Source organism: Rhinolophus hipposideros, assembly GCF_964194185.1.
Source record: "Rhinolophus hipposideros genome assembly, chromosome: 2".
NCBI lineage: Eukaryota > Metazoa > Chordata > Mammalia > Chiroptera > Rhinolophidae > Rhinolophus > Rhinolophus hipposideros.
Genome location: NC_138048.1, coordinates 20,844,778 through 20,869,101, shown reverse-complemented (window position 1 = coordinate 20,869,101; position 24,324 = coordinate 20,844,778). Strand labels below are relative to the sequence as shown.

Genomic DNA, 24,324 nt, shown 5'->3' with positions numbered 1-24,324 from the left:
CAGTACCCAATTCAGAACTCTGACAAGTGTTTAATCACTGGTATTCATTCTAATACTTGTGACATCCATTTTATTTTAAGAGGCCAGAAGCCAGATGTGAGCAATGAAGTCTAGCAGCACTTTCACTTAGACTTATTAGTCTAGAAGATGTTCATCTCAGAGATTATCTCTTTGCATTGTAAGATAACATGCGATGGAAACATTCTGAAATTCCATATCGATTCTGTCTTCTGCAGATAAAAGATTTGTGAGATAACAGAAAACGTAAAGAGTTTTCTACTTAACATTCACTTTTCTATTGAGGTAAAACATAATGTTTTATAATGTAAATAGCAGCAAGGATGGTTTATTATATCAGATAAAGAATACAAACTATTTTTGTCCTCATTCAAAAGGATAGGATTGAAGGCACATGAGTATAACTCTACGTACTTCATCCTTATTTCATATCCAGAGTTTCCTTAAAGAATAAGTTTTATGGTATATTCTTCTCCAAAGGTATTATAAAATCATTAAGAAACATAACTTATAGTTGTTTGTATATAACACAAGATGACTTTGACAGAATAAAATGTAATCCTTTTATGTTTTCTCTTATCTACAATCGTTAATCCTAAAGGTATCTGAAAAAAACTATATTTCTTACCAAGAAAATATATCTCAGAGATACCGGTGTACTAAATATACATATACAGTGAACTAATTTTGTTATTATTTAGTTTGAAATAAGTGTTTTATTTATTTCAGACTATTGCATATCATCAAGATCTTAGAAGGCACAATTACCTTAATGATATCCTGAAACATGAAATGACTAACTGACAACCTAATTGAGGTCACTTTTCTTACAGAGAAGTAAATTAAACTAAACAAACAATTTTGTTTTCAAGAAAAGGTTTCTCATTTCTTTTTTTAAAGGTTTTACTCATTTTTTAGTAATTCAAATAATAAAAATGTTGGCTTATATATTCTGTGGCTTTTTTATATTAAATCAACTCAAACTGTACAAAAATTACAACACTTTAAATTCTGACTCAGTTAATAGTAAAAGTTTGCCAAATAGCCAAGAACAAAGGTTTTAAAAACATATGATAAAGAAATGAAGAACACTGTAAATTGTGATATATCTTACTGCTTAGGAAGAAAGTTGTTAATTTTTTTATGCTGTTAGAAAATACTGCTGAAATCAAAGATCCAAAATCAATATTAACTTAGTTAATAAAAAGAAACACCACTAAGAGACCAAAACTGTATCTTACCTAATGCACCTACTGTATGAAAGTGTTTAATGAATCAAGAACAGGACCAAGGAAGTCACTGAGACACAAAGATGACAGAACAGCACCACCTAGTTCCCTTTGCAAAAGTTTCAAAATATGTACACATCTCTGTCTTACTTTGAAAACTGAATACATTTTCAAAATAAATCACTTAGTATAAAACTACACTCTTGCAAATTATCACTTGCAACATAGCATTTACTTCAATTGCTTTAATTTTAAAGCTTCTTTCAAAATAAAAAGAAAGCAAAATTAAAGATAATGATTTTGCTGAGGTTTTTCTAGCTCTGCATTGTACTGTTGTATGTAATCCAGATAAATAAGTCTCTAAATAGAGTAACTGTACATGCTAGCCCACCACCATTATGATTTCCAAAGCATATATCAGGGTTTTTTGTTTTTGTTTTTGTTTTGTTTTGATTTGTTTTGTTTTACCCTAACTACTACAAGATATATATCACCTACTCCAGGGACACCACTGACCGATAAATAATATTCAAAAGTGCCACACTATCTACTAAAAGCATGACATCATTTGCATGTTGAGGTCATCACTTTAAGTTAAATACTAAAGGAGGTACTATAAAGACGGTAAGAATATTTGAAGCCTATTCATGATTTGGTATTTTCTCTCTAGCATTTTATGTAATTGTATATAAAATTTACTTTATTTTAAAAGTGTTTAAATGGATTTTCATCTATTCTCTAGCCTTGTTTACCAAATGATCATATTTCAATCATATTCAGAGCAGACTGAGAAGGAAGATTTCAGGGACAACCGTGAAACAGCACTGTCAAGGAGCCGTTTTATACAGTACGTAGTGCAGGTTCTAATCAGGGGCAATGCATTATAATATCGGCGAGGGACGGAGTCTTAATATGTATGACAGTGTACAAGGAGCATTGTTTCTAGATAGGACACTTTAAAAATGTTTTCCCTGAGGCATCAGTAGCTCTTTAAATGACTGTAGCTGGTACCATCAGAATTGCTCAAGCAGAACTTCAGCTCTGAAAAACTAAATATTGTGGCTTGTTATATAGAGCCTTCTCACAGACCTCTTCTCCCCTACATTCCCTCTGCTGACCTGGTCATCTACCGTTCTGGCCCACTGAGCTTTTATGAAATTAAATGAATCATCCTCTTGAACAAATCAGTTAGAATAGAGCATGCTTGAATATTTCTTGTTCACTTGTCAGTTTCTTTCTAGTTGTATTAATAAAAAAAAAAAAAGAAAGAAAGAAAGTGGCATCATACTGAGAATGTTTTCAGGATAAATGTCTGGAGGGAATGAGAGCTCTTTAATCCAACCTTAAATAAAAAAAATCTTAAAAGCCCAGTGAGGTTTATAATATTGTTGTTAAACCACTGATTTCATATTGTCACTAACGTTATCCACATTCTGTTTCTTTGAGAATATATTACCATAAAAATGAAATTTTTATTTCAGAAAAAAAAATTAAGCCATTATATATTTTGATTTGTTTTTTCTGTGTCTCAGCCACTAGTCTGTAAGCTCCATAAGAGCGGAAACTATTTCCATGTTGTTCACTTGTATAGCTACCACTTACAAATGGTCTTCAAATAGATATTTGTTGAAAAATGAATCAAGGTATACTTAAGAAAACTAAAGGCTATGAGAATAAAATTATTGTAAAAATTTACACATGCATACAAACACACATTAAATGTATAGAAAAACAAAGTTGAACATAAAATTGAAACACTGAACTTATTCCATTCCTAATAATAAAAATTACTAACAGCAACAATTTACTAATTTTTATAGTTGATTTATGGATACAAATTCATGAGAAAACAATTGATGACCCAAACTGAGGCTGATGGCTACAGAATTAATTTACAAATCTCACTAGCAGCAAAAGAAAGCTTGGTAATGTATACTGCCATATGTATCAGAATAAAAATCTCTGTACATGTGTAAAAATGTTAAATACTGAATAGTGCACAACTAGAAATAAAAATAAATAGTAATAAATTTTAGTAAAATGCATTTCAAGAGCCCACAGTTAATGTTATAAAACACTGTTAGGTGGAAAGTAAAAAGAAAAATGCCATTTCTACAGTTTGCAATCATCCACAAGATCCTTCCACAACACAAAGAAATGGATCTGGTTCCACTCTCTCAATCTACAGGTGAAGAAACTAAGCTGCAAGAGAAACACACTGCTGAAAGTGTCTAAAACAATGGCAAGGTTTAGATAAGAATTTAGGTCCCCTAAATCCTACCATGTGTCTTGCTGCAGCTGCTGCAGGGCACTTTCAAAATTCCAAGCCTGAATCAGCCCAATGGTATCACCTCCCTCTATAGAATAGAGAACTCTCACTACAAAATACAGGACACTCAGTCGTCCATCCTCACTACCACATCCATACTCACTGTAGTTTTGGCATGGCGGCTGCTTGTGTTCTGCTGAAGGACAGCAGAACAGTGGTATCTACGTATTCCTGACTCTTCTATCATGAGTCGCTCACATTCTTCATCTTGGTGCACCAAGATGATGCAAAGTTCTTAGGAGGGCATATTTCTAATACCTGATCAAATTTGCCATTATCTGATAGTAAGACTATCATTAAAAGATAAAAAGATCATTAGTCTTCCCAACCTGTCCATACCCATCCATCAAACAGAGTTGTTGTGTTACAAAATGGGCTTTTATACTGCCATTGCCTTCAAAAATAACCTGTTCTGCTTTGCTGGTAGTCGGTAATTGTATAGTCAATAAAATTGGGTAAAGCAAAACAAAAATTGAAAGTAAATCTGAATTTAATAACTTCCACCAGACTTCTAAAAAAACTATGAACTTATTTCTCTACCAATATCTTAGCTATTCCATGTAAGTGAAAAGATATGGAGAATTGAAGTTTCACAACACTTTTAGTCTTACCTCACCCATAGTATTTCTATATTAAGAAAGAAAAAGGAAGGGAGGGAGGGAGGAAAAAAGGGAGGCAAGTAGAGAAAGGAAGAAAACAACCAGCCTATATGAAACTATCCTCTATAAATTGTACTTGACCTTTAAAAATACGTTTCTAAATATTATTGAACACAACTTTTTCTTCATGCTAGTTAGCATCAAATCCTTCTATAAAAACAGTACACGTAGTACAATATTCTTTTGACGAATATTGTAGGTATCGTTTTTAATATGGTGACTTTGGACAAGAATGTTGGTCTCAAATGCTGTAGCATTTAAAGTAACAGATAAAGGTCCTTTCTTCGTATATCAAACTGAAAATTCAACTTCTGAGTGGGTAATTATGACTAAAAATGTTGAGAAATATGAAGGTGTAACTTTTTCACTCAGATATCATGTGGTTACACATAAAATATTAAAATACATCATTTCTAGTCATAGATTTATAGGAATATCCTCAACATTATGAATAAAATGTAGTAGCATATTAAAATTATTTTTCATCAAAACAGTGTCATAGTTAACAAAAATTGCTTCCCAAAATATCTTCCCTTTATTCACTGGGCTCTGGAAAATTGATCAGCAAGGGTTGAACTGAAGCCACTTTAAAGAAAGAAGTTACTCTTCTGTGGCTGTTGCATCACACCCACATGTTTTAACATAAAGCAAGGCATTAGGTACTCACAGAAGCTATGGGAGAATATCCTTCTTAAGATCAACTCCATAAAGTGGGAATGAGTCTTAATCACATGAATTCTAATCTACTTTGGATATTTACTTACTGAATGTGTATTTCAACATGAGGATGGCAGTGATTTTAGCACCTGGTGTCTGGTGGATCTTAAATTAACCGAGTTATAATAATATCTTTTCAAATTCCCAGAGTCATGAAATAGTCAAAAATCTAAAAGACATCAGGGAAATTGATTTGTAAAATTTGAAGACAAATGAAATGTCGTTTAAGGAAGGAAAGCTACATTTCACTGGTAATTTTTTAGAAAAAAAAGTATTCTTAAAACACTTCAAGTGGAAATAGTCACTACAAATTGTAGAAAGCCTTTTCTCCATTGGTATTCAGATCCCAGTAACTATATTTAAATTCTCTTCAAAAGCAGTTCATATTCCCATCCTACCTCCCACTGTCTTTTAAAAACGCAAAAAAAGGAAGCAAGTCAAATTCAGCCATAGCAAACATGGGTCCTCAATTACAGAGGTTTGAATAAGCATATATATACATATACATATATATATATACATATATATATATACACATATATATATATATTTATATATATATATATATATACACACACATATATATATATATATATATGTATATATATATATATATATATATATATATATAAACAATGTTTAGGATTTTCTTTAAAAGGCCTTTTAAATAAAATGGATGGAATCCCTCCCCCAGTTAAACTGAGAAGAGAAGAATGTATGCTGAACCTGTACTTCAGGGACTACCCAGAAAACCTTTACTCTACAGCTTGGCAATAACAAAAGCAGGTCAGTCCACAGTGATAATCTGGCAGATCAAGGTCAGTTTGTAATTCCTCTTTGTATATACCTTTATCCAGAAACACCAGCTACTCTAAATAGAACAATAAGATGATTTGGCTTCATGTTTACCCAAAGTCATCATCAGAAATATTTTTGAGGGCAGGCATAGATATTTTTAGTAAGTAGGAAAACAACAACAAAATAAGGGGGGTTACAATGCTCAGAGAAACTGGAGAGATTCAAAGCTATCAGACAAATGTTTTCAGTGCAAATTTGAACTGACTACCCTAAGTGAAAGCACAATTCCACATTGTTGTGAATTATGTTGTTATTCTAAGTTGCTTGTGTTTCTTAGTATCCATTTTTGTCTTCTCTCTGTACATTACATACAAATGAACATTTATTGCAAATATTTATTCAGTTCTGAATACTGTATTGGCATTTTGGCAGTAATAACATAAATACTTAAATATTATTTGGATCCAATTAAAGAGATGTGTCAAGAGTAAATGGATTGGAGGAGAACTAATCTATCAGTGGAATGAAAACACTGAAAAAAAGACAAAAGACCAGACATTCGATTAGGCACTTAAAATAAAATGAAGACTAAGAGCCTGTACTCCAGAGGCTTCTAGTCCATGAAAGGAAACAGATAGGTAAACATCTACCATTCCAAATGCTATAATAAAAATATACGAAGAGGTTATGTAGATCATAGCACAGACAAAATAAAATGCTTAGTACTCTGATGAACTAAGAAGACATAAATGTTTAAAATAATCAATAAAGAGCAGATGGCATTCTTTTGTTGACTAAAACAAATACGTCAGATTCTGGTCAAAAATTCTCATAATGAAAAACTTCTCTGGATTCCTGGACCCGACTATTTTTTTAAGCTAACATTAATAATAATATGGCTTCAAAAGAATGCAGTTGTATAAAATGATAAAGCAAAAAGATCAGTGAAAATTGTTAGTATATCAAATTACAAAAGGCTTTTTGTTGCAATAGTCATAAATAAAAGAAAAAATAGCAGCTGTATCTACTAAACTCAATTTTCTTTTGATATACAGAGGAATACAAGAAGTCAATGGGCACACTTAATAGAAATATACTCTCAAACTGCAATGTAGGAAAATATCCTCCTTATAAATGGTGATATGTACTAAATGAGGCAATTCTTCTAGCTATCCCTTCAAAAAATGAAGTTCCTGTTAAAAAAAGGTATGTTTTTCTATCTATCTCTTTCTCTCTCTCTCTCTCTCTTTCTCTCTCTCTCTCTCTCTCTCTCTCTCTCTCTCTCTCTCTCTCTCTCTCGACACGGTGCTCATGATTGAGTTCAATGTTTCTATATACTTTTCACAGTTGTCCAAATTGCATTGAAATCAAAAACTGAAAATATAATGTCTTAAATTTAGCAATGCACTGACATTTGGCAGCCCATGGAGACTGCAGGCAATTAATAGGATCTAAAACTATAGCCTCAAATAGTAACCAGCGTAACTATGAGATCCCACCATAGCAAGATGTGTTAGTGGACTAGTTAAGGAATAGAGTATTGATTTAGGAACAGTTTCTGATTCTTCTTTTTGTCTGAGAGAGTGAAAGGAACAATCCCTATTCAGGATAAGGGATACACATTTTCACTCATTATGGTATTTCATTCCCAGAGCAAAGAACTGTTTAGAAATAACAGATACTGTGTTATGTATCACAATGGGGAATTTCATCTGCCTTGGCAGAGTAACTAGTAAGTGTAGAATGTGAGGAACTGCTTGCTATACTGGAGTCATAGATATATAATTGCCTTCAGAAACATCCTTCTCTGAATACCACCTACACATTAAGACATGACAGTGAATTTACAGCCAGACCCCTGTTCTATCCCACATGATCCCTGAAAAGGCTTTGAAAGGAGGACACGTGCATAATTAAGGCACACTGAATATCACAGTACACGTAACAAACTAGAGTATTATGAATCCTTAGGGGAACCTCATAGAACTAATACATTTTCTAAAGAAAGCTGCACATGAGTAGAGAGAGCCTAAAATGCTAATTAGATCCTCTCAGTGAAAGCTATAGAAAAGTTGATTCTTGAATCCTGAAGTTGGGCACAGAATGGCACATTTGTATACAGAAAGACTGAAGAGAGGGGAAAAAAAGATTGACATCAAAGGCCCTCAATAGATGTTTTACACAAGTTGTGAGAAAATAAATGAAGTAAAATACAAAATATAACCGTGAGAGAATTCCAAACCTCCTGAAAGGGTTAATATAAGAACTGATTTCGTATTAGAAAGGGATTATGTAACAACAGAGGGAAATACTCAGCCTAGCATATGCTAATTTAGTAGGCTTTGCCAGGGTTTTCTGTGTGTGTTTGGCTGACTGTCTCACATTCCTTCCCTCCTCTTTTTGCTATTTTTGTTGAGACTCAGAAGGTTGAACTCACACAAAATGCAATAATAACAGTAACAAACACAAGTAAAAGCACACTGTATGTGTTTTATCCTTACTAAAACATCGGGGTATGGGCCTAGAAGGGGTGAAAGGACAAACAACCAATCTGTATGTATTCAGTATATAAATTTTAGCTGAACACCCTTTAAGGAGTCTTCCCTCCCCGTTAATTTACTTTAATGAGTCTTTCTGATTGGTAGCGTGGTCAGGAATGGGGGAAATACTATATTCCTGGAGAGTGTAAAGGAAGCCAACTTACTGTTCAGACTTCAGCACATAAAATAGATAGCAGTAAACGAGTGACAATTAAATAAGAAGCTTATTGAACATTTTCTATTTTGCTTTTAAATACAAATATTCTAATTATAACTCACTGCAACCTAAGTGTACTACTTAAGATTAAAAAGCAGAGGACATATAAGACATGAGAATGAACAAAAGGTATAGGTATCATGTACAATTTCCCCAGTGTTATAGGACAAGCTAATGTAAAACATGAATTTATTAAGAAAGTCAAAACACATTTTATGCACTGTACATTTTAGTCCTTGAGGTTTGTTTAAGTAAGCGTGATGGAAGACACTTGCATTTTTAAATGCACACAATTTTAGCAAAGATGCTAAAAATATTTCTCTACAAGAATAAATTAATTGGCTGTATAGATTATGCCAAATCAATATAGCAGCTATACACTTAGCTGTCGGCAGCACATCCGTGTCAGGAAAGGTGCTTTCTCACTCTGTTCCCAAAGAACACTTCAGATAAACAATGCACAGTTACTGTAGATAAACCATCCACAGTTACTGTAGATAAAATTATTAGGAATTTGACCTATAAAAGGACTTACGTTTTTTTAATGTGAAATTATTTGCACTATTTGAATACACCTCGCTTTAGGATTTTAGGTTCCTCAAAGTAAAGGAATGCTTGTTTTTCTTTCTAAACAATCCCTAATGATGTCAACATCTTGCCTCCAGAGAAACTGTTTAACTATGACTAACCAGGGGCTCCCCCTTCAGCATTCAAAGGGCGGAAAGATAATTTAAATATTCAAGTGAAAACTATTTGCTGACTCAGAAAGTGTTATTATCCCCATGTTGAATAATGACTGTCTTAATATTTACTTCAAAGTCCTCTAAAATAGAATGTGAATAATTAATGGACAGTTCCCTCCCTGGCAGATCTCCTTACAACCTCAGCCCGTGCCTATTCAGGGAGCAATAGATTCTCATCAGTCAGTTTCATAAGCACAAAAGAAAGTCCAGAATAAATGCTCAGCTTTATTGCAAATTCAGAAATTGTAAACCTTGCCTATGTGTTTTTCAAGTGAAAATTTTAATCATTGTTACAGCCCAGGAACATTTATTTAAAATTTATTTAACCTTCATAAAAAGGGTAAAAGAGTGCAAACAAAATAATTTCTTGCTTTTACTTACATTTCATCCCTGAGCACCCCAAACTCTGATTACTTACAAAATTATAAAGATATCTTTCAGTCCTAAAAATAACTGTACACCTTAAACTTGTATATATGTGCACAGAGATAAATGATTGAGGAATATTTCCTTTCCCAATAATTACATCTCTGATTTTGGCATTAATATTTAACTGATACCTAATTTAGTAGAATATTCACTTTACTAATTTTCAAATATACTACGTATTTCCAAGATGAAAACAATTTCATCTCTGATTAAAGAAACCCACTGAACACATTAACAGGACCAACTAGGCTCATTTCTTGAATAAAAGTCTGTATGTTCATAATATGTTCAATTATTTTGTGCTGTAGCAAATGGAATCAAAATAAACAAAGCTACATTAGTTACTGTTATCAGATAGGCTTCCATAATAGGCTATCCATAAAAATTGGTCCACAACTCTTTTATTAAGGAAACTATTTAATACTTTTGTTTGTGTGATAAACAATATTGTTCGTGGAAGAAATAGTCTCTGATTTGACATTAACATAAATTCTATTTTATGACACTAAATAAACTATGTGCACATACACTGAATAGTTAATCTCTGTTTCTTTTAAAACTACTGCATTCTCATAATACAGGAAATGCTCTCGTAAGAAAACATCCAAGGAACTGACTCTTCACTCACTAAAGGGAAGGATAATAGAGTATTTCCCAGCTCCACATTTATTAGGTCCAACACATGTAAACAGCTGCACAGGAATCTTACTTTAACTTCGCTATTTATCTTCATTAAACTGACCCATGTTCCTTGATAGCGTGCATGAAAAATACTCATTTCACCATTCATTTGATAAAAACTTTGATAATTTTATTAGGATTTATTTATGACATTAACCTCTAAAATATGTGTTCTCTCTTTTGCTTTGTCATGAGCTCACATGATCGGAAATCCTCTCTGGATAACTCCTGGTTCTAAAAATCTGAAGGATGGTTCAGGTCCACTACAAGCTCTGAAAAGACTTCCCATTTCACTCACCCACATGACTGCTCTCCTCTGTTTTCAAAGCGCATTAGGCCTGAGATGCCATTTGCATCATCACACAGCAGGGGGCTTCAGCTGCCACAGCTCTAGGTTCATCTTCACCCACCTCTTCACACAAGGAATTTGCAGAAAACTCCCTTTTTTTTTTTTTTCTGATGCTACAAAACTGCACTCCAAAAATGCTTGACATTTTCAAATAAAACCTTGGCAATGAACTTGTCCTTTTTAAATATTTTAGGCTAAATCAGTACATTTAAATCATGCCGTTCTTTTTTTCATGGAATGCATTTGTGATCCAATCTGATGCAAAATATCCGGGATTTTAATTAAAGAAAAAAACGGGTAGGGAAACTTCATATTAAGAACAGCTGATCAGATTGCGTTCAATTAAAGATTTATATCAAGAGCCGTTGCTATACTTTTCTATAGGAAAACTGTTCCCTAAAGTAATATAGCCTACAAAACATTAAAACTAACTCAATTACATTATTTAACAAAACGAGTGCTGATATGACATTATGGAGAGAACGGACCACTTAACTCATCAGAATTAATTAGGATAGACCTATTATTCAATGCAATACAATTTATTATACATCTACTAAATATAGAAAAAGAAGATTACACAGATAAGGAAGGCACAGGGCTTGCCCGCAAGAAGCTTAAGTTCAATAATCATTTTGGCACTACAGCTGAGTTAGGGGGTAAACAAACCAACATCTTCCAATTCTACAAAGCGCTTCTGACTTCAGCTTTTTGAGTTCTGCTTCCTTAGTTTATGATTTCCCTTCTGGATGCCTTCTCAACCTACTCATCCAGCTGCTACACAATGGGTGATTTTGCCTAGGAGGTTTGACAAAGTCAATTAAAAGGAGGGTTCTTCCTCAATAATTTCATAGAATGTATGTCAGCATGATCAAATAAATCATCAATATGATAGGTCTATGTTATTTTATTAATGTACCCAAAGTCCTCCCTAATAAATAAATCTTACTTGTCTCAATCATCTGATACCCCACGGACTCATTTTAAAAAGACAATTCATATAATTTGGTATTGATTTTAGGCCACTTTAGAATGCATGCTTAGGATATCTTCCAATATTTTTGCACTTCCTTTTGCACTTTAAGTGATTTAAGCAATTTTTTTTAAGAAAAATGACATTATCTCACTATTTAAATATGGGGCAAATAATTTTCAAGTATCTCATCTTCTAGTGGAGAAGGCCGGAAGAGGCCATCTCAGCTGATGCTTACCTTTGTCATATTACGGTTCCAGAGTTCTAATCATTGTAGAAATGGGGAAAAGAAAATAAAGTAAGCTTCCTTATCTTAATACAAAGTTAGCCCAGAAACTCCTCACATTTGCAGGAGATTTTTATTAAGTACTAAATATCTGGTGTTTGACTGTTTAAGTTATAGTCATTGGCTCTTATGTACAGACTCTACTTTTCAAAGTTCCATTTGTTAACCAGAAAAGGGAGGAGTGAGCTATATGCCAAGAACTGCATTCTGCATAACAAATGAGCTTGACAAGACTAAGGTTATTAAATGTAGAGGTAAAAGAGTGGAAGAAAGATGCTTTTAGGGAGTATTAAGTTATTGGTATGTTATTAAATATACATAAGTGCATTTTGCATTATGTTTTCAAAAATATATAAGGGGGGATTCGTGATGCATACTGAGGCAAGTAATATGTATGTCCAATTGATCTTGAATCTGAAAATCTTATTTCTAAATACAACAAATAATTTACCAGAATGTTCCATGGCAAAGAAAAAAACACTGAAGTACGAGCATTGATGTTGGGTGTGTTTCTGTAAGGCAAACCTCTAAAAAAGAAATAAAGTTTTCTACAAAGATTAGGGTCTATGTATGACTATTTTCTGGTTAGATTTTGCCCTTCTCATATTTGTACTTTCTAGGACCGTTTCCTTCTAACCAAGACAGTCTTCATCTTTGCAGTGCCTCCTCAGGCATGGAAAGGGACACAGCTTCAGCCAGGATTAGCAACTGAACAGGATCTACTCCACAGCCAAGAGATGTCTTAGTTACAGGTGGCAAGCTTTTGCACCCTCAGTCTAAAGAAATTTGTTTCTCTAAAATGTCACTTCCTATTACCCCAGATTTCTCCTTTATGATGAAGAAAAAAAAAAAAAAAGGATGCTTGATAGCTTAACACTGAATCAAATTTATCTAAGTAGTCTAATACCAAGTTATACTTTGGTCATAAACATGTTTATTTTCTATCTAACTATTCATTTCATAAAGACCCATTGGGCATGAATTGGTAGATGTTGTAGAATAAAACTATTTAAGCCTTCTTCTTCCTCTTCTTCTTCTTTTTATTTATTTATTTATTTTTATTTATTTTTTTATCATTGACTTAATTCTCACTATTGGCTTATCACTCTTCATATTAACAAGCCAAAAGATTGATTTTGCTTCTCAAAAAAATATTTTTTAAATGATGACATATAAAACACAATGAAAACACAGAGCTGTTCTAATGAGTCAAATGTTCATTTTATACAAGTCTTCTTGTATAAAATAATGCAAGAAAAGGAATAATACAAAAGATGAATAAATTGATTAGTATTACTTATGTGACCAGATACCATTATAGTGCTGATAAAGCTACAAATAAGAAGCTGCAGAACGCCTATACTATTTGCCTAGTCATAACTACTAGCAGGCAGAGCAGACTCCCCCTAGCCAAAATCAGTGGCTCACTTGTTCCCCCCCACTACCTTTCCTTCTCTGCCCATAAAAGGAAAGACCTGTCAAGTATTTAATCTGTGTCCAGAAAATAAAGCTTTCATTTTACAACCTAACCAAGTCCTAATAAAACAGTAGGGTGATGGGAGAAACATAAACCTGAACCCTGAAGCAATGTTTTCAGCCAAGACAGACAAGGAAGGCATGAGCAATTTGTTTGAGCAGAAACTGACAATATCAACAAAGTGTGAAGTGTCTGTGAAGCAGTGTTTGATAAATGTGAGGCAGCCATAAACATGAGAAGACAATCCAGTGGTGTTTTGCGCCCCCTCCCTGTTCTAGCGCTTTTTTTTTTTCTTTAAATCCTCTCTTTTAGTGTATTAATATGGCCTGATCTAAAATGCTCTTAAGTACACAGATATCATCAGGCTGGTGCTCTTTCCCTGCTTGCTCTATCGGACACTTCTGTATTTGGACCTGATACTGGTGGGGCTGCTGGTTGCAGTGGTGCATTTACTCTGTCATACCCACACCCTTCCACCACCACCCCCAGCCTGCTGTGAAAGCAGCACTGTCTTAATTATTGGTTTACATACTTAATAGAAGAGACCCATGCCCTTAATAAAAAGAGAATACAGCTCATGGAATCTCTCCAGGTAGAGAAAGAGTAAATCCTCCTCCAGGCTGAGAGAGGCACCAGCACACAGTTATTTTGCAGTGCACTGAATAGACAATTCACAGGGAAACGTAGAAGGCAGAGAGGAGGCGACCCCCAAGAGCAGTCCATTGCCCACATGCTCTGTAATAAATAATCTGCTCGCACCAGCCCAGCAGTGTGTGCAATGACGTGCTGGGGCCAGCACACAGATTGGCAGGGAAAACACATCCAGCGGTGTCGAATTTTCATCACAATCATCAAATTAACTGATATCCCCACATCACACTCCCGTACCCGGCGTTGCGCGCGCGCGCCCACACACACGCGCGCACGCGCTCACACACGCACACAAGCCGAGAAATGCAAGTTACTGAGAGGTGAAGTGGAGTCTCTGGAAGGATGTTTCAGCACGGATTAGAAACCCAAGTAATGTGTCAGCCAGCTACCGGGTTACTCGTGCGAGGGTTGGGGTGTGAGCGGTAGGAAATCGGACGAGGCGGCGTAAGCAGGAAGAATGGGCTTGTCTACCTTCTAGGGGATTCTGGCACATGACATCTGAAATTTACATCCAACATAAAATACACAAAATTACACAAAAAAATATTCTAAGAAATATCTCTGCAAGGTCTGTCAGTTAATTGAGGAAAATTTTGTACACTACCTCTTATTTCATATTAATCAATATGCATAAACAAAATACGCTACCGATCTATATCCCGGAGGAGGTTAGGGGAGAGGATGCATTCCAAGAACTTGCTGAAAGATGGTTCATTGACCTCATTTAAATCCTCCAAAGGCCGGTTGGGTTTTGCACGCCTGTGGGTCTACGTGTGTCTTACTTTCAGATTCCTTTTACCCGGGGACAAATACATTTGATCAACTTATCTTTCCCCAAAAAACACAAATGATGACAGAGGGGTTAGAGGTGGGCAAAGCTATAAGAAGAAATTAAGAGTCACCAAGCTTAAAAAAATCCTATCGACCATCATTTCCCATCCATTCTCCCTGAGTCTCACACTCAAGCCACATCGCTGTACTATTACTCTCTTCAAAGCAACAATATTCCGCCTTACAGCCTCTGCCCACCCAGCCCTAGAACGCAGCCTCTGCCTTCACCACCACCCCAAAGTGTGTTCTTCCCAGGTACTCCTACTGCAAACATTGCCATTTATTTCATAATCACCCCCTTCCTCCCTCCTTCAAAAGAGAGGGTCTAGGGGAAAGTGCACCCAGTTCCCTGGCCACTCCGCATCCAAACCCAATGATTTGCATATTCACAGTGTTTTGTGCGGCTTCCCTCCACTGCGGGCACAGGGGTGCTTACATTTCACGTGAAAGGATAATATTAATTACGGAAAGAAGCGGCAGAGAGCCGACAGAGATGGTAGGGAATGCAAGCGAAAATCCCTAGCAGTAAAGTAACTGCTAGGATGCATATATTTCTTTGCTGGGAAAAAAAGAAAAGAAAGAAAGAAAGAAAGAAAAGAAAAAGAAAACCACACAGACTGAATAATAAAAGTCGGTTTGTTGACAAAGTGTCTTTGGATTTTCTAATTTTTCCCTTCCTCTCGCCCTCCTTTTTCTTATTTCTTGGTTTATTTATTCATTCGTTTTCTTTCTCCGTTTTCTTTTCCTTTCTCTTTTTTAAATATTTTTTTTCCTTTCTTTCTTCTTTAAATCCCAGACACAGTCTCCTCTCTCTTCCTAGGTGAATGACACGTCTCACAACACATCCCCCCCCCCCCCGGGGATGTTATTGCAATGCACACGGTGCTGCCGCTGCTGCTGTTCTCGCCGTCTCGGTAGCTCGCTCTCAGACTCTCACTCACTTTTTAAAGATACAAGGATATGATGATGGTGGGAAGAAGGGGAAAGAGAAAGGCGACCCGAAAGGGGGTCAGGTTAAAGAGATGAAGAGGGTCGGTCAGGAGCGTGATGTGGGAGGTGGCTGGTGGGGGTTGGTAGGAGGGTGGACTGTTCAGAGATGGCACAAGTTGCCAGCCAAAAGGCGTGTGTGAGGGGGGTCGGGGGGGGGGACGGTTGGCGGGGATGGAGAGTGAGAAATGTAGGAAGCTCCAGTGAATGAAAAGGCAAAAGGTGCCGCGTAAGGGGCTGACCGCTGGGAGAGCAGGGCTGAGCCAGCGCTCCAGATTCAGGGGCTGGAGCAAACGGCCACTGCCCCCTGCCGCACCGGGGAGCAGGGGGAGGGGTGGAAATCTCAGGGGACTGAGGGACTAGAAGGGGGAGAGTGGAAATATGGGGTGGAGTGGGGATGATGGGGAATGGGCGTGAAGTTGATGCTTCCCGCGGCGGGGCGGGGATTACCTTGTAGCAGAAGCCCGCAGACACTGTAGAAGCGGAGAACGGCGCTGCGTTTCCAAATCATGGTCCCTTCTCTAAAGGGTTGGGGAAGGAACGACGGGGCAAAGAGATGCTGGTGATCGGGGCACCAGAGTGCAGGGCTCCGCCAGTGTTCTCCTCCAGACGCCCGCCGGACCCAAGGTCCCCGCCGCTGCGGTGTTCGAACCCGCGGACCCGGATTGGCAGTAGCAGAAGCGGCAGCCGCGAAGCACCCGCAGAATGGTGTTTCGGTGGGCGAAATAGTTTGTTCTCCTCCTCCTACTGCTGTTGGTGCAGCCGCGACAGCCCGTCTGCCAGGCGCCGGTTCGGAGCTTGCCTTCCTCTCGGCGCGCACAGCAAGTCCCAGCGCCCGCCGGGGCTGGCGGAGCAGGTGGTGCAGGGACGCCGGAGTGTCGGAGAAGGTGCAGATGAGGGCTGCAAGGAGTGGGTAGGTCACGGAAGGGAGGGGCAGGGGGAGAGGGGGAACATGCAAGCAGCAGCCGCCGCACGCGCTCAGGATGTCTCGGGGTCCTGGGAGGGGAGGTGGCAGCGGTGGAAGCAGAGCTAGTGGCGGTAGCGGCGGCGGCTCGTGGATGCTCGGGCTGCAGCGGCAGCGGCGGCGGCGGCGGCGGCGGCGGCGGTAGCGGCAGCAGCGGCGGCGGCAGCTCTACCGAGCACCAGACACAAGGGCAAGCTCAGCGCGGCGGAGGCCCCGCCCCCACCCCAGCCAGGACAGACACCGCCCCCCGGCCAATGGAAAGGCACCCGCCCACCTGTCCTAGCCAATGAGAGAAATAGGTGGGTGGAGACAAGCGCCGGGAAAAACAAACAGGCTTCTCAAGGACCCTTCGGGCAGAAAGAACTGAAGCCCCCATGCAGACACCCCCGGCGGGTCTCACCTCCTTAAAGATGTCTCGCCCTAACTTACAGAGCATATTACCACCTTCATTAACTAATGGATTGCACTAGGGAAGGGTTCAGCCAATCGTCACCGCGAGGGGGCGGGGTTAGCCGTGTCCCCAGCAGGTTCTGGAATCCTGGGACAGGTCCTGGATACGAAGTTCTTTTGCTCATTTGGACTTCTAGAGCAGATGGTGGCTGCACCTGCCCACTCACCAGATGCAGTAGCATTCTCCGACGCTCCCAGCAGCAAAAGGGAAAATTGAAGAGGGCGTGGGAGAGGCTAAGTATAGGGAGCAGAACACCTAACTGCCTACAAGAACTTGTGTGGCAGGGGAGGAAAAAGTTAAGGGCGGAGGATATTATTTTTTGTTTTTGTTGCTTTCCAGAATTTTGACTTATTCTAGGCATAATCTCATTAAAGCCTAGTGGGTGACAGTATCAGTCGTTACTGGGCACAGAAAGAGCCGGGTTCAGGTCCCATAGCTATCTCTTCTTGCTTTAAAATGTTTGGTGATTTTACTTGAGGGTTTAAATATGAAGCCTGCTCAACTGCAAAACAGGGATAATAATAGTACTTAACTCTTAGAGTTGTAAGGATTAGCTGAGAATGCAAACATGTTAGTACAGCGCCACGCAATGTGTAAGTGCTTTATAAATGGTGTCTCTAGCTGTTTAGTGGGATTTTTCCAATTCAGGATAGCAGGAAATCGTAGGCAATCCCCTATAAATATTTTAACAATAGCCTTAAGGAAGAGAGAAAGAGTATTACTGTACTTTCTTCAGGGACTGAGACAAAGGTGGTCATCAAAAGGACCTCATGAATCTGGAAAGAACCACCTCTATAAATCAGCACCCTGAAAAGTGTTCTTTAGAAGAGGAGATATAAATGAGCAGGACATAAATTAATCGGAAGTTGTATTTCCAAATCAGCTTAATTCCCAGGCTTTCCCTATGACCAGTTTTTAATTGGACCAAATTAGCAGATGATGGACTAGTTCAGTAGTGTTAAATCAGTCACACCATAAATAGTCTGCTTTGCTTGAGAAACTACACAATAGAAACCTGCAAGCAAGAAGAGAGAAAGATGAGAGGCAAGATCAATATTGATGGCCTTCGCTCTTTCCCATTTGTTGCTTGTTTTGCCACAACCTTTTACAAATTCAACCCTTGCCTTTTAACTAATGACCCATTCATTTCTTTGTCCACCTTTCTCCCCAGGTTCTCAAAATTAAGAAATAAACTGTCCATAATAAAATGGCAAGTTCTAGAAGAAAGAGAATGTATGGATACTTTTGTAATTGTAGGAGATAGTTGCCTACTCTGAGTTTCAGTTGTTAGGGAAGTCAGTAAGTGCAAAGATACTGCTATCATTTAAACTATTGTGAGCATCAAAAGGTGAAATTCTAATTATTATTGACTCATGCTTAGGCTTTGTGTCAGGAAGAATACAACAAATGGAAATGCCAAAGAAGTCAGGGTTTCTTTATTGAAACAGTAGTCAGGGTTCCTGGGTTCTAGTGCACAGTCTGCTGCTAGCTCTGTGACTCTGGGCACATATCCAACTTTTCTGATCCTTAATTTCCTCAACTATAATATGAGGGAGCTGCATCTGATGATTTCTAGTCTCACTGAGATAAAAAAAAAGATAATACAATAAAATAAAAATCATTACTCTAAGATTGTTATATTCAAGAAAATACCCCAACTGAACATGGGTATCTCAGCATTTGTGATCAATGTTCAGAAGCAAATCATGCTTTTGTTCTTGCTGTTAACTACCAGAGCAATTAGGATTTCTACACTGGAATAGTCTATAGGTTTGATAAACAGTACGTAGTCCTAATACCAGTATCACCATCCCCTGGTAACCTGTTAGAACTATAGAATCTCAGGCCCTACCCCATACCTACAGAATCAGATCCTTCATTACAACAAGATTCCAAGGCCATGTATATGTATACAAAACATAAGAATCACTCGTCTTTAACACTGAGTTATTGAACACTCAACCTCCGGAGCACTTCAGTCGGTGTTCTATGAAATGGAGGAGACTAAAAAGCCCAAAGGATTTTTGTTAAATTACTATTTTCAGGAACCCCAGGAGACTCATTGTTATCACAACAACAACAAAAATACCTATTTTTGTAAACTATGGAACAAATCAATTAATGTAATTACTTAGTTTAAAATGGTAGAAATTTTGATTGTGATGAAAGTCACAAACTTTCCTGTGATTTCCCTCTTTAACCCACACATCCAAGGGAGTAAAAGAGAGTTTGCATTTATTCCAGTCCTGGGAGAAAAACACTCAAATTGTGAGCTCGGGGCATTTGGATGAATACTGTCATCCTAAAGGAAAGAGAATAGATAACACTCTATTTCCTAAATAGTATATTCTTAGATGCTATTAATCAATTCATTTAAAATACACATCAAATGTTCCATGGTTGTAAGATGTTTCAATATTTTAAAGTGTAACTATAGTCAAAATGCTATATAGAGTTGTGATTGTATGAATAAATTCATTTCTAAAACTAAAACATTTATTACAATGCAATTAAATATATTTAAATATTTTCAGTTAATAATTCAGTGTTATTATTCAGTGTTCACATATAGGAGTTCTGACAATTAAGTTCGCAAAATTGTTACAATGATGTTGATAAACTTTTTTGATATCAGAGGAATTATTTATTATGAATTTGTACCAACGTGACCCTGAAACAAAGTATCAAAGTGCACAAAGGAAGTCAGCCAGTTCTCCACAATCAAAGAAGTTCCATCAGTCCAAATCAAGAGTCAAAACGATGTTGCTAACTTTTTTTTATATCAGAGGGATTATTCGTTATGATTTTGTACCAACTGGATAAACAGTTAACCAGATTTACTATTTGGAAGTGCTGAAAAAACTGTGTTAGAAAAGATGAAAATGATTTGAACTTTTTGCCAACAGTTCATGGCTCTTGCATCACGACAATGCACCAGCTCACACGGCACTGTCTGTGAGGGTGTTTTTAGCCAGTAAATAAATAACTGTATTGAACACCCTCCCTACTCACCTGATCTGACCCCCAATGACTTCTTTCTTTAGCCAAAGATAAAGGAAATATTGAAAGGAAGACATTTTGATGACATTCCGGACATCAAGGGTAATACAATGACAGCTCTGATGGCCGTTCCAGAAAGAGTCCCAAAATTGCTTTGAAGGGTGGACTAGGTGCTGGCATCGGTGCATAGCTTTCAAAGGTGAGTACTTTGAAAGTGACCTTAGTGATATTCAGCAATGAGGTATGTAGCACTTTTTCTAGGATGAGTTCACAAACTTAATTGTCAGACCTGATATTATCAGTGTCTCAGTAAATCTACAAATTACCTGACCTTTATGAACCATCAGATAATGGATTTCAGAAATTGCCAAAAGATGGCATCTATCCATGCATCCCTACATGCAACAGTCTAAAATATTGAACCTGTTTGGGAGATTTTATTTTTCTTTTTTATTTTTAACATTTTACTAAATCTTAACTTTAATTTTCAACTCCAAGCTTGTTTATAAAGGAAACTTGGTAAATGTAAAAAATATTAAAAAGAAGTTAAACATTACCTTTATCTCCCTGCCTCACTCCTCCCTTGCCTAAAAGGTACATAATGTTAAAGTCCTTTCTTCCCTCATCTAATTGCATTTGTAAGAACTAAGCATTATCAATGGTTCAGAGGAGGTTTTTTTCAGGCTCTTTAATAAAATCTCAGTTGTATGATGTGTGGAAGAGTAAACTTTCATTGAAAATGCATTGACCTACGTATGTACTATATATCTTTATTTTCTCACCATACCCACGCTCCACACTTCTCAGATTCAATCTTGGTCCTAGTTCCTTCCTTGCCCTCTGCCTTCCAATTCAGTTCCCCTGCTGAAAACTATGGAACATCAAGGATGAATGTGCATGTCATCCTTGCAAATTCCTTGTGTAGGGGCCATGCGAATCTTCTCTGAATCGTTCCAATATTAGTCCATGTACTGCTGAAGCGAGCACAGGAGATTTAATTTCTTTATCATTAAGCCTCATAAGTCACCTTCACTTTGTGGCAAACATATTTTTTAAATATTTAATTTCATATTTTGAAATAAACTTTAAAATGTAGAGAAATCAAGGCTTTAAATGCAAGTCATTCATTCAATACTCATTTCAAAAATTATGTAAAAATAGTACATACTTTTCCCTGCCTTGGACGTGATGGTTCTCTTTGCTTATACAGTCACAGAAGAAGATGACAGCCTCCTCCTCCCACAATGGTATCACAGATATTAGAATTGTTTTAAGACAGATTTTACAGAGGAAGCTACACATAGTTTGTACTTTATGACTGTTTCTACACAAGTGTGAGAGAATTGGGATTTATCATGATTGTTTTCTTTATGTATTTTTTATTCTACAAAGAGCAAAGTAATTTGTCAACAGTTTAAAGGTGATGAATGTGTTCACACACATATATATATATATTCATCACAATGTAAACTTTAAATATATTTCAATTTAATTTGTCAATTATACCTCATTAAGGCTGAAAAATAACAAGAAACAGTTTTAATTGTGGAAAAATTATTGAAATGAGAATGGGAAATTATTAAGTGTCACTTTTTGTCACTAGGGATACATTTCCTGAGATTTCACATTAGTTAGACTATATTTATCTTATAAAATATTAAATTTAAGTGAAATATCTAAATACTTTAAATATACAATCATTATAGATCCCCAGAACTAAAAATCTAAAAATCCATGCTAAATTGACTCTCATAGTAAATTGACTCTTGCAGTAAATTGACCTAGAAAAAGAAATTTCATGGCCTGGTGAAAATGTAGACCAGTGTGGAAGAAAATTACCTTATTGAATACTGGAAGCATTGATTGTCATTATCTGTGCTTGCCAGCATTTTAAATATGAGGTAAGCTGCTTATGTTGCAGAGAGGTGAAGAATCCTTGGGTATAGTATATACTTCCTATAGTATAACACATAGCATATAGTATTACCTCTGTATGATGGTATTAGCAATATTAACTGCTTTCAAATGCATTTTTAACTTAGCATGTTACTATTTATAAAACATTCAATATCCTCCATCAGCAGTATGACTTATTATTTTACCCAACCTGCCCCAAATGCTTTATTGTTAAAATTTCAAATTATACTGATGATAGTATATAAAAGTTTTGAAAAAAATTCACAGATATTTGGAAATTAACAATCTCAAAATGAGCTGTTTCTACAGTTTTACATAAATAAACTGACTGGCAATATTACCAACATCTATACATTCTCTCATTTGAAAAGCTGCAATCACAATATATACAGTAAACTGATCTTGTGATGTTTTGTAGTGTAACTTCTATCTCTACAATGATTGAATCTAAATGATGTAAGATATGTGGCCATCACACACTTTCTGAAATTCATCAAGAGCAATAATTCATTTTTCTCCATTGCCCTCCAATCAAGCAAACATGTACCCTATTTCACAGAAGATCATATCATCCTAATGTTTAACAGCAGCTGATATGTAAAATAATAGATTTGCAAATGGCCGAAGATAAATGGAAATATCCTAGAGATGACACTCAACTCTCAGACAATGATATTGGAAATGGGCTTTAAAAAATTAAAATTAAACAAACAAACAACGCTCTCAAGAAGTGACTCTACATTAATTCAAGTAAATCTCATACCTGCCACACGGTTTTTCTATGTGGAGTTTTTTTGCGTAGAACACTCTCGTTTCATCATGTAAGTAATTTTCTTACTTCAGTTTAGCAAGCAGTCTACACAAATGTGATGTTCCCAGAGTCATTTACTGACGATTTTCTGCCCCTTTACCCCTCATCTGTCTAGTCATCTACCTTGTTTTATTTTTCATCATGTCCTTTATAAACCTGAACTTACATTATTTAATTCATGTGTTGACTTGTATATCAGTTTTCTCCACAACTAGAATGCAAGATGCAAGAATGCTGGGACATGGCTTGTCAGCTGGATTTTCAGCAACTAGAAAATGGCTGACACATAGTAATCAGTCAATATATATTTAGGGAAGTAATGGGTCTAAATCTAAAGCTGACTATTCTCTAGTTTAACTTGTATAAATACAGATTCACTTATCTTGCCTTTGTGTCTTTTTCTAGGGCATCATTTTCCTTACTAAATAAGTCTAAGTATTCTTAAGTGGAACCACCAAACTAAAAATTCAGCTCTTATAAAAAAAAATATTCCACTTAGATTTTTATTTATAAAGACATACATATGAGTTGGTAAAGTGTGAACTATGCAGGAATAAGGAAAATAGACACCCAGTGAAAGTACTTGAGCGATCATATTCCCCAGATATAATCACTGTTGACCACTGTTCACTGTTCCTGATTTTTTTCAACAGCTAGTAGTTTGAAATAAATAGCTAGAAATACTACAGTCACCTACTAAAGTGTACATTACTGTTTTTTAGCTGTCTTTGTATTCCCTTGTTTTAACTTTTTTTAAAATGTGTACTAGTATGTAATATCATTTCTGTTAGGAATATTACAGAGTTCTAATATGGAATTAGCCTGGCCAGACTAACAATACGGAAACCAACTACAGACCCAGTTTTTGATGTACATTGACCAAATAAAAGGATCTGTGTTGGTAACTCAATAGCTTAGATAAATAACAATGAAGAACTGAGAGAGAAAGATTATGAGGAATTGACTCATCCGATTATGGAGGCTGAGCAGTCCTATGATATGCTGTCTACAAACTGGAGATGACCCTGGAAAACCAGTGATATAATTCCATTCTAAATCTGAATGAAGGCCTGGGAACTGGGGAGCTGATGGTATATATCGCCGTTAAAGAGCAGGAGAAGAATGATGTCCCAGCTCATGACGGCAGGCAGGCAAAAAGGGGAAATATTATTTTTTCCTCTGCCTTTTGTTCTATTCAGGGTCTTCAGGGATTGGATGATGCCTGCCCACATTGGAGAGGGCAATCTGCTTTACTGAATCCACAGAT

At 36.7% G+C, this 24,324-nt stretch overlaps 1 protein-coding gene across 4 annotated transcripts in view; it reads right to left on the bottom strand.

Moving 5' to 3' along the window:
* CADM2 (cell adhesion molecule 2) overlaps nt 1–17,042 on the bottom strand; it is a 1,102,443-nt gene extending 1,085,401 nt beyond the window's left edge. The window contains exon 1 of one of the 4 annotated variants that reach the window (XM_081076902.1): nt 16,365–17,042. In XM_081076902.1, coding sequence (XP_080933028.1) covers nt 16,365–16,425 — 61 coding nt within the window. In that variant the 5' untranslated portion in view covers nt 16,426–17,042. The remainder of the gene's footprint in view (nt 1–16,364) is intronic. The other 3 variants (XM_081076903.1, XM_081076901.1, XM_081076900.1) reach the window with 3 other exon arrangements.
* Between the last annotated feature and the right edge of the window lie 7,282 nt (nt 17,043–24,324).